The 12138-nt window shown below is 38.5% G+C and overlaps 1 protein-coding gene across 3 annotated transcripts in view; it reads left to right on the top strand.

The window, feature by feature from the left end:
• Calx (sodium/calcium exchanger 3) overlaps nucleotides 1-12138 on the top strand; it is a 771840-nt gene that overhangs the window by 469674 nt on the left and 290028 nt on the right. For all 3 annotated transcript variants that reach the window (XM_065224018.1, XM_065224021.1, XM_065224020.1), the window contains exon 3: nucleotides 3875-3966. In XM_065224018.1, coding sequence (XP_065080090.1) covers nucleotides 3875-3966 — 92 coding nt within the window. The remainder of the gene's footprint in view (nucleotides 1-3874; nucleotides 3967-12138) is intronic.

Raw genomic sequence — 12138 nt, forward strand, 5'->3', positions numbered from 1 at the left:
CCCGCTTCATCATGGCCTCATACCAACAATCAATACGAAACTAACGATTTTAAATTGGCTCACCTAGTAGCCTATTGGTCCCAAGCAAACGATTAACGTACCCTATTCTAGTTGAAATTCTATTACTACACTATGTTTGTTTTGATTCGCTATGAAAGTTTGACAGATAACATCAGGGGTGTGTGGATTCATGCAGAACATGCAGGGGTGAGTGAAATAGCTTGGGACTGCTTGGGACCGTTGTTCTGGTACTGAGTGAGCCAAAAATAATAATGATTTTCTTCGGGACCCAGTGGTCTTAGAGTTACCTCTATGCTCATACCATTCCAGCACACTTTTAGAATAGTGACATCCCAAGTAAGATTTTACGGTTTATGAGGTACTACAAGCAAGAATCAATGCAAAACTAACGATTTTAAATTGGCTCACTACTTGAATAGCCTATTGGTCCCAAGCAAATCGATTAACGTACCCCATTCTAGTATAAATTCCAGTACTATACACTATGATTGTTTTGATTCGCTACGAAAGTTTGACAGATAAAATGAGGGGTTCGTGGATTTGCATATGTTTCGAGGGGTGCATCGATTAGCTTGGTATCGAAGAGAGTACTAGAGCTGAGCCAAAAAGTTGAGCTCGTTTCTTCGGGACCTACTAGTCTTAGAGTTACCTCTATGCTACAAGGCTACTTTAAAACTACATTCATAAAACCCTGCACAGCACAGTTTTGCCTTTATAACATCCACCAAAACCTCATTAAGGCTAGAATCTGTCTAGTTGGCCCACCCCGAAGAAGGGCATATTTACGAGGCACTTCAAAATTTATTTGCTGAAAAAAGGCTATACCACGAAAGCATTGAGTACCATTTGAAATCCTTATTAAAACTACAATAAAAGCCATTTGGCATCAATACGTGTGCCATTTGCCTTTGATGCTTGTTAAGCACACCAAAAATAAAGCATCAATAAGATAAAAAGGGATACATAAATATCATCCGATGTTGCCAAATTCATTGTTCAAAAAGGAATCTGTCAAAAATCCTGATACATTTTCTTATCATTAAAGTGAAAGATCTACTAAAATTATCAAAACAGTTCTCATTTTGGGGTCTATTGTTTGGTAACAGATTGAATCTAATGTGAAATGTGCTTCGGAAGATCGAAAAAAATAAGTCCACCTTCGGAAATCGTTCATTTTACTTGTTTTATTTAATTTTGGAAACAAAGTATAGCTATTTTTTATATTAATCATTGCGTCCAGCCGAGATAATTTGATGATTTTCGTAATCTCTATTGCTGCTCATTGATAAATTGATGAGATAAAGTTATTTTCAAGGAAAAACATCTTGAAAACGGAGATAGTAAAAAACAAATGTAATAATAGCAATATCAACAATCAATACGAAACTAATGATTTTAAATTGGCTCACTACTTGACTGTTGGTCTCAAGCAAACGATTAACGTACCCCATTCTAGTCGAAACTCTAGTACTACACAATGTTTGTTATGATTCGCTATGAAAGTTTGACAGATAAAATGAGGGGTTAGTGGATTTTCTTATGTTTCGAGGGGTGAATCGATTAGCTTGGGACCGAAGAGAGTACCAGAGCTGAGCCAAAAAGTTGAGCACATTCTTTCGGGACCTTCTAGTCTTAGAGTTACCTCTATGGCAATATGGCGGTGGCATAAAAATTGATTTTAAATTGGCCAATTGTGAAAAAGCTATTTTGCTTTCATGAAATCGCTAACAAATGCAAAACGTTTTAATTCGACTTTAATGAAGATAATTTGCAAACTGAATTGTTTTGATCTGAGGCCTTTTTTTTTGATCCTATTCCGTTAAGCTTTATGACGACATTGATGGTTACAAAGTTGCCTGGAAAAAGTTAAACGTCAAAATTTGTTTTTCTTTCGATAGTTTCGTTGTGCGATCATTGCACCAACAATCAATACGAAACTAACGATTTTAAATTGGCTCACTACTTGACTAGCCTATTGGTCCCAAGCAAACGATTAACGTACCCCATTCTGGTCGAAATTCTACTACTACACAATGTTTGTTTTGATTCGCTATGAAAGTTTGACAGATAAAATGAGGGTTTAGTGGATTTTCGAGGGGTGAATCGATTAGCTTGGGACCGAAGAGAGTACCAGAGCTGAGCCAAAAAGTTGAGCACGTTATTTCGGGACCTTCTAGTCTTAGAGTTACCTCTATGATTGCACTGAGGTTCTACTCCAATGTTGGATCAACATGTTACGTGACATCCTCGACAAGGGCGATTATCATACATTGAAAGCAGTTAATCAGGAAGTGTATTTATGCATAACTTGGAACAAGTGGAAGCACTATCATTCCCGAAAAGTTTCCGTTCTCCCGGATGATGCGATGAAGTTTATGTGCGCTTGCTTGGATTTTTTTGAACAGTTGATCTTTTCGCCGAATGAAACCGCAATTGACAGGATGTAACCAATACACTTCAGAGAAACTATGCAAAGTTTGGTTAATTTCCGTTTAGTAGGAATAAAGATACAGCCAGTTGTAAGTGTTGCAATAATGTCGTGTTCGCCCTTTAGTGACCCTTCCGGTTGGGGTAGGAATTCATCCAATGCCCCTCCGTCTTGCAACTTCTTCTTGTTGACGTAATTTATGGAATACCCCAAACCTGCAATGTTCTTACCTTTCTTATTCGTTACGTTACGCTACGATATTCGTTCGGTATTTTATCACTCTCAGTCAATAGCGAGCCAGGAGAGCATCATGGATCAAAATCTACACACTTAGAAATACCTAATCTTACACGTGACGGAATCCATCTTTGACATAAATGATGAAACGTAAACAAACATGTCATGTAAAGTTAAGTGCTCCGATACTGAAAAGTTTTAAAGAACGTTTGATTGAGCTGAATTTTGCTCGCATGTCGAAATTGACACTCGCATGTGTCAGGCTCAGAGCACCGAAATTTACATCAATTTTTCTGTAGTGTGTAATACGTAAGTCATCGCCAGCAAAAAAAAAAACCTCGGCTTGAAATTTTGGGGAATTCTCAGTAGAATTTACACTGAATGTTTCTCGAATCAGCACGTCTGAATGATCGCCATAATAACTTATCCGTTAACAACTGCCTAATCATGCTACCCTTGCAATAAACAAGTCCATCCAAATTCATAAAAACCACCGCATCATTCCACGAAAATTTATTGCCATCGCCCTCGTTAATCTACCTGATCCCTTTCGGAACCACCCACAAGGAAATATGTGCTCGTATACCATCAACTGTCATTATTATAGTTTCCACTATCACAAAGGCATTACCGTTCGCTCTCATTCACGTCACCCCCGTAGCAACAACAACAACAATAGATATACCATGTCTGGCTCAAGTTTATGGATGGGCCTCGCCGCCAGCTCATAACCTTAATTGAGCAACACGCATCCTTGGATAATGTTTGGTGGGAGGCGTGACACATACAAGCGCTGAATCTTCAACAGGTTCCACACGCCGCACCGCATCGGTTCCATTATTGGTGCGACAAGACGACACTGGAAGTCGAAAAATTCTGAAATAGTTTGTTAAACAAAACTTTACCGAGCCGTGATGAATCATGGCTGTTTTTGAAACGCACATTCAGACATTAAATTTTCATGGAGATTTTCTGTTTTGTATCCCAGTGTAATCACATGGCACCGAACATTATGAACATTCACAAATTCCAATCGATCATCACCTTTCCCTTGTCATCGTCATAGCAGATGATTCAGATGACAAAGTGACGCCAGTGACGCTAGCCAGCAGCAACCGCAACCTAACCTCAAAATCAACCTCCGAAGATGTTTAATCGTTCGTTCTTTTCTCTCTCTTTCTTCAATAGAAAAACCATCCAGATAGGCATTATTGAGGAAGGCAGCTACGAGAAGGATGTGCTGTTCTACGTCAACCTCGGCGAGCCCCTGCAAATTGGAGGTAATTGTCCGCTTCCCACCCCGGAATTCCCCCGGTACTCTCTAAAACTCTGTCCATCCTCTATATCTATATTTACTCGAATGGTAGCTGTGCCTTAATATTGTACCACTTTTAGAATGTTTACTTTTTAATGATCTTTTGACTTACCAGAAATAGTAACACACATAGACACACATAATTGTTTGAAGTTCCTTAGGTGTAGACGTCACATTTTGTTTCGGATGATAATTATATTCGTTTAGCTTTTATGTTCTAATTTTATCTTACAGAACTTCAGTTGTTTTCTTAGTAAATGATAATTGTATGTTGTTTATGGATTTAATTTTGTTAAGTTTTCTTTTCTAGCACGTTAGGCAAAACATCAATTGGAAGCGCTTAATGCCAACGGTTTTCAGAACGCTCGAGCGCGCTCTAGTAGTAGACTTTGCGTAGGAAGCGCAAACAGTGCGATTTTCAGCTGTCAGTCATATTAGACATACGTGTTCCGTTAAGGAAGCAAGAAAAAAAAAAGGAAAAAGTGGGAATCGATCGGTATGTAAAGTATAACTTCTGAAGCTCATGAAGAAGAAAACAAAATTCAACGGAAGCATCTAGGCGGATAAAATTATGCACATATCTTAGAATGAGGGAAGCATTCGAATGAGTTTCCAACGCATAATAAACAACTTCCAAGAAGCAATTTATGAGATTCGTGCAGATGGGAGGCATGAGAATAATTGTATGGAATTGATTGGTTGGACGGAAGGTTTTTTCTTTTGTGAATTTGAAACATTAACTGGAACGACAGCAGTGCTCCTATAATCATATATTGTCAATATTTCTTACGAAAAATGTAATGGGAGAATCTTGCAGATCACGCATACCATTGCGTCAAAACTGTTAGAAAATCTTGTTGTTTTCAAATTTAATTTACTATCCCGATTTAATTTCATACCCTATGAAAGACAAAAGATGCGAGTTCGTTGCCAGTGCCAGGATATGAAAGCATTGATCTACTCTATTTCGTTCGACCAAAGTTTCATAACATGTAAACGAATCCCATCGCCCATATTGTGTAGCATCTATATTCTAACCAGTTACAGTTTATCACAAATTCAATTGAGTCATGTTCTTCCATTTCCAATCGTGTACGGTTGCCATGATCCCAAAAACTCCTTCCACCACCTGTGCCCCAGTCAAACGACTCCAACCATCTGTCTTCTTGGCAATATTTCGCGCAGCAAAAAGTAAGTCATTTTCCGTCACGAATCACCAATCAAAAGCAACACACATTGACTGTTCTTTTTTTTTAATAAACAAACAATACGCGAGCTGTGTGACGCCCATTCCGCTGGATTTCCTGCATACAATCAAGTCTAACGATTTGGGCGTCGGCAGTTCCACCTCACAATTTGTTGTTCACAAAGGAATGGGACCTTAATCCTTTCGGCGCCCGCGGTGGCATCTGTGGGGTTCCGTCGATTATAAGTAGAAACCCCGAAGGAAGATGCGATCGGGAAAGCTCTATCGGCTGTCATTTGCTGCCGGTATTTGCCGTTGTTGTTTGCATGGCTTTTTGTATCGCGAAATTGAAATCTGTTGAATGGGATTCAGTTTGGGTTTTTTTCCTGAATGAAAAAGGGGAAAATCTCGATAATGGAATACTTTGTATAACAGTTGTTGACAGAGATTGTCGGTTGAATGTCAATTTGTTGAAGAATTTGCTAACCACTCACTTCTGGTTGCCTTTGTTAAGTGATACTTAGCATTTATTAAAACATATTTATTCACTTTAATATTGAGTGAGCCATGGTAATCTAATCTAATCTAACACCAACACAGCCAGTTCTTGAAAGCATCCTGGAAAATGATTGATATCCCTCCATCATTGTTCTTGTCTATTTGATATATGTTTCACATCGAAGATGCGTCACACATATCAAAACGGCCAGGCGTACTGTACAGCATTTAAGGGGAAAAATGATTTAAAAAAAAACATCGGGCCTGTTTAAATCGAAGAGTTAAACACGATACTTCAGAATTCAATAAATGGATGAAACGTGGGCATCTCGTACCGTACGTTCCGTAGCTAGAAAGGTACAGTGATGCTCCATTTTCCTTTGATGGTTGAGATATGAGCACTAACTATTGTCCTAGCCTTTTATGGCTTATGGCTCTATACCAATTACTCGCTTTCTGAAAAGAAAAGAGCGAAAGGAAAAGGAAAGCAAAAATCTAGATAGAGCTGGAATTAGGGCCTAACAGCTTTTGTAAACAATGACTTCAATCGATGATTTCTAGAAACTCAAGGCTCGCCCACGCAAAACCCCCTCATCGGATAGGGAAAGACTTCCTCAATCCGATGGTTATGTTGGTCTGCGTGGCCGTGTCTTGAGTTCTTACAAACCATCGATAGAAGTCATTGTTTACAAAAGCTGTTACGCCCTAATTCCAGCTCTATCTAGAAATAGAAGGACAAAGGGAAAGGATTATACAGGGTGACTGGTAATTCGTGTTACACCCGAAAGGAGGTCAAAGTAGACCACATTTGCAGCAAAAAAGTGTCTGGCAAGGTAGCTCGAAAAATCATTCCTTACCGAGTTATTGAGCAATTAATTTTATACTGATTCAAAGTGGCTCATTAAGGAGTCAAAAATGTTGCACGACCCTGCACGGAGTAATAATACTACCCAAAATATGAGTTCTTTTTACTTGATTTTGAGTTGAGTCTCTCACTTGAACTCGTTATTGTTGTCAAAAAATGAACCAGAGATTCGACCCAACGTGTGTGGCCGACCCACTTCCACTTACGTTCTCGAATTTCTGTTTCTATTACATTTAAATGTAACATAAATTAATTAGAACCTGATCAAGTCCATCCTAAAGTAAGCTTGTGGCGCCAATTGAATAGAGTGGTTAGTAAACAAAGATTTATCATAGTAGCCTAGCAATGCTTACTTCCTGATGGGCTTTGGTAATATTCGTGAGTGCTCGAGCAAAAAGTGGTAGTGTTGCGCGGCAATGTCAAATAAATTGATAAATAACTCGGTAATTAATAATTTTTCGACCTACCTTGCCATACATTTTTTTTTGCTAGGAATGCGGCCTACTTTCACCTCCTTTCGGGTGTAGCACGAATTACCAGTACCACATTCTTCTCAACATCCTCATGCGACACATAAAACTACATCAGAAATCAAAAATAGGATCGTTGGTGGCCATATTAAGTACTCAGAACCACGTTAGCCAGATCCGATCATGTTCCAGGTACCTCCGGGGAACTGGTCGGAATATTTTTGAAGCAACACCCTCATGTGACGCATCAAACTACATGAGAATTCAAAAATAAGAACATTGGTGGCCATATTAAGTACTTAGAACCACACTGGCCAGACGTGTTCCAGGTGCTCTCGGAGAGTTTCATAAATTTCCCGAAATTTTCCTGAAGAGTTCTCGGAAATTATCTTCAGAACTACTCTGAATGTCCCCTCAGAACTACTCTGAAGTTCTCCTCAGAACTACTCTGGAGTTCTCCTCAGAACTACTCTGAAGTTCTCCTCAGAACTACTCTGAAGTTCTCCTCAGAGCTACTTTGAACTTCTCCTCAGAACCACTCTGAAGTCCTCCTCAGGATTACTTTGAACTTTTCCTCAGAACTACTCTGAAACTCTCCACAGAACTACTATGAAGTTCTCCTCAGAACTACTCTGAAGTTCTCCTCAGACATACCCTGAAACCCCCACAGAAAAACTCTGAAGTTCTCGTCAGAACTACACAGCAAAAAAAAAATGTAATATCGATCAACGTAATTCAAACTGATGTATGAAATAATGATGTAATAGCAAAACGCAGATACAATATAACATCAATGGATGTAATTTTGTTCGCAAAATCGATGCACATCGTACAATGTGATTGATGGATTGACCTGGTTGCAGCAGTTTCGATGTAATATTCAAAAACTTTTTTTGCTGTGTACTCTGAAATTTTCCTCAGAATTACGCTGAAATTCTCCTCAGAACTACTTTGAAGTTCTCCTCAAGTTTACTCTGAAACTCTTCACAGGAATATTCAGAAGTTCTCCTCAGAACTACTTTGAAGTTCTCCACAGAGCTACTTTGAAATTCTCCTCAGAACTACTCTGAAGTTCTCCTCAGAATTACTTGAAACTTTTCCTTAGAACTACTCTGAAACTCTCCACAGAACTACTCTGAAGTTCTCCTCAGAACTACTCTGAAGTTCTCCTCAAATTTACTCTGAAACTCTTCACAGAAAAACTCTGAAGATCTCATCAGAATAACGACAAAATTCTCCTCAGAACTACCTTGAAGTTGTTCGCAAGCTTACTCTGAACTCTCCACAGGAATATTCTGAAGTTCTCCTCAGAGCTACTCTAAAGATCTTCTCAGAATTACTTTGAACTTTCCTCAGAACTACTCTGAAACTCTCCACAGAACTACTCTGAATTTCTCCTTAGAACTACTCTGAAGTTGGCCTCAGATTTACTTTGAAACTCTTCACAGAAAAACTCTGAATATCTCTTCAGAACTACTTTGAACTTTTCCTCAGAATACCGCTGAAACTCTTCTCAGAACTACTTTGAAGTTCTCTTCAGGTTTACTCTGAAACTCTCCACAGGAATATTCTGAAGTTCTCCTCAGAACTACACTGAAGTTCTCCTCAGAATTACTTTGAATTTTGCTTCAAAACTTCTCTGAAACTCTCCACAGAACTACTCTAAAGTTCTTCTCAGAACTACTCTGAAGCTCTCCTCAGATTTACTTTGAAACTCTCCACAGAAAAACTCTAAAACTCTCCACAGAACTACTCTAAAGTTCTTCTCAGAACTACTCTGAAGTTCTCCTCAGATTTACTTTGAAACTCTCCACAGAAAAACTCTGAAGATCTCATCAGAACTACTCTGAAATTTTCCTCAGAATCACGCTGAAATTATCATCAAAATTACTTTGAAGTTTTCCTCAGGCTCACTCTGAAACTCTCCACAGGAATATTCCGAAACTCTCCTCAGAACTACTATGAAGTTCTCCTCAAAATTACTTTGAACTTTTCCTCAGAACTACTCTGAAACTCTCTACAGAAAAACTCTGAAAATCTCTTCAGAACTACTTTGAAATTTTGCTCAGAATTACGCTCAAATTCTCCTCAGAACTACTTTGAAGTTCTCGTCAGGCTTATTCTGAAATCCTCCACAGGAATATTCTGAAGTTCTCCTCAGAACTACTCTGAAGTTCTCCTCAGAACTACTCTGAAGTTCTCCTCAGAACTACTCTGAAGTTCTCCACAGATTTACTTTGAAACTCTCCACAGATCTTTTCAGAACTACTCTGAAATTTTCCTCAAAATTACGATAAAACTCTCGTCAGAACTACTTCGACGTGCTCTTCAGAACTACTATTCTGAATTTTCCTCAGAACTACATTGAAGTTCTCCACAGAGCTACTTTGAACTTCTCCTTAGAACTACTCTGAAACTCTTCACAGAATTACTTTGAACTTTTCCTCAGAACTAATCTCAAACTCTCCACAGAACTACTATGAAGTTCTCCTCAGAACTACTCTGAAGATCTCCTCAGATTTTCTCCGAAACTCTCCACAGAAAAACTATGAAGATCTCCTCAGAACTACTCAGAAATTTTCTTCAGTATTACGCTTTTATTCTCATTAGAACTACTTTGAAGTTCTCTTTAGACTCACTCTGAAACTCTCCACTCATATGAATAATAACTCAATAGGACGACCATTCCGTAGTCCCCAGAGTCCATATTCCGAACACAACTCCAAATTCATTGTGATAAGATGTCTATGAGTGGTTTCTAAAAAACTGCGGTGCTCTAGGATCAGTTTCATGAATTGACCGCTTTTACGGACGTTCTGGATCTTTGAGTGGACCATCCCGTGGTCCCCAGTATCAGTTTTTCTGGTCAAAACTTCGAATTTATTGTGATAAGACGTCTATGAGTGGTATCGAAAAAAACGGCGGTTACTCTTGAATTGACCACTTTTACGGATGTTCCGGATCTGTTAGTGGATCAATCCGTGGTCCCCAGTTTAAATTTTCTGGTCAAAACTCCGATTTTATTGTAATAAGACGTCTATGAGTGCTTTCTTAAAAAACCGTGGAGCTCTAGGATCAGTTTCAAGAATTGACCACTTTTATAGATGTTCCGGATCTTTGAGTGGACCATCCCGTAGTCTCCAAAGTCCATACTCCGAACACAACTCCAAATTCATTCTGATAAGATGTCTATGAGTGGTTTCTAAAAAAAAACCCGCATAGCTAGGATAAGTTTCATGAATTGACCACTTTTACATGGTCTCCAGCGTCCATTTGCTTGTCATTCATCCGAATTTATTGTGATAAGACGTCAATGAGTGGTTTCGAAAAAAAAAACCGCGGAGCTCTATGTTAAGTTTCATGACTTGACCACTTTTAAGGATGTTCCGGATCTTCCACAGGACCAGACATGTGTCCTACCGAAAACTGACGTAAAGGTGGCCAAATATCTACTAAACAACTTCTGGAAAGACATCAGGAAGTTATCTCTTCAGTCCCAATTAGCTCAAATCCCTTATGGTACGTGTACTTGTCAATGCCGGATCGACCGTACTATAGGAATCCACTGGCATCAGTACTATAGGAATCCGGCAAGAACGAATCCGCACTATAGGAATCTTGACTGTATTTACATTTAAAAAAAATCAAGATTATTGGACTTTCAGCATACAGCTACGTTGAAAAACTATTGAATGTACAAATGGCCGTATCAGCTTTTGTTAAAAAAAATTATCGAACGTCAATTTTTCTAAACTCTTAATTCGCCCACGCAATCTAACACCCTCATCAGGTAGGGTAAAGTTTCCCCAACATTATGGTGGTGTTAGTTTGCGTTGATTAGTCAAGAGTTTCGGCAAATTGACGTTTGAATCTTTGTTTACAAATGTAGATACGGCTATTTGAAAACTTATCTGAAGCTTTGAAGCAATTTTCAAGACGATTGTGAAGAGAATTCCTAAATCCGTGGAAAATGTCATCGGAATCGAATTTTGATGGTACAATTCCAAAAGAATCCTGAGAACAATTTTAAGGGAATTTCAAAGATAACCCAATGAAGAGAATTTTCAAATCATTTTAGGAAAATGTTTAAGAAAAATCTCAGAAGAATTTAAAGGAGAACTCCAAGAGAATTCTAAATAAAATTTTGATACAATTCTGAGGTGAATTTCAAGGGATTTTTAATTGTGAATATATATATTATAAATAGAAAGAGATTTAAAGTGATTGATAAATAGAATTATGGAAGGAAGCTTCAATGAATTTCAAGAAAAACGCTTTGAAATTCGAATAAAATCTAAATTTCTCGACTTCCCTGGGCAAAGAGTATGATTGTACTTGTCACACAATTATACTTAGGCTAATTATACAAGCTCTCAATCAATTAATGTAGAAGTTCATCTAGGACACTAAGTTGAGAGCACGCAATAAGATGCGATAAAAAATAAAATTGATATGCGAAAAAGTAGAAGTTCTGAAGAGGATATATTGATAGTTCCGATAGAGTACGGCCACCGGTTGGAAACTAACAATTTAAAATTTGGAACTAACGCCTATTGGTCCCAAGTACATTGATTAACGTACCCCATTCTAGCCAAAATTCTAGTACTACACTATGTTTTGATTCCCTATGAAAGTTTGACAGATAAAATGAGGGGTTCGTGAATTTTCCTATTTTTCGAGGGGTGCATCGATTAGCTTGGAACCGAACAGAGTACCAGAGCTGAGCCAAAAAGTTGAGCACGTTTCTTCGTGACCTTCTGGTCATAGAGTTACCTCTATGATTAGGCAGGGTAAAAATTGAACAGAAGCTCATATTGACCGAAGGGTCATTAATGCGACAATACTAGTCCAATGCGCACTCGTTTGTCTAGTTCACTTGATGGGTAAGAGCATTTGTGGAAATAGCTCAAATCCCCTCACCCCTTTATCCATCCTGTGAGCTAGGCAAAGGAGTACGCATTTGATTAGTATTGTCGCAAAAATGGCCCTGCGCGCAATTTCACCTTCTTTTCAAATTTCACACTGCCTACTCTAACGAATCTATCGATCTTCAGGACTTTCCATAGCTAATAAATTATCACAGTAAAGCTCCATGTTGATATGAGTATAGCATTTCCT

The sequence above is a fragment of the Ochlerotatus camptorhynchus genome, unplaced genomic scaffold (genome assembly GCF_037179485.1).
Source record: "Ochlerotatus camptorhynchus isolate MF236.1 unplaced genomic scaffold, CSIRO-AGI_Acam_v1.1 ptg000203l, whole genome shotgun sequence".
Lineage (NCBI taxonomy): Eukaryota > Metazoa > Arthropoda > Insecta > Diptera > Culicidae > Ochlerotatus > Ochlerotatus camptorhynchus.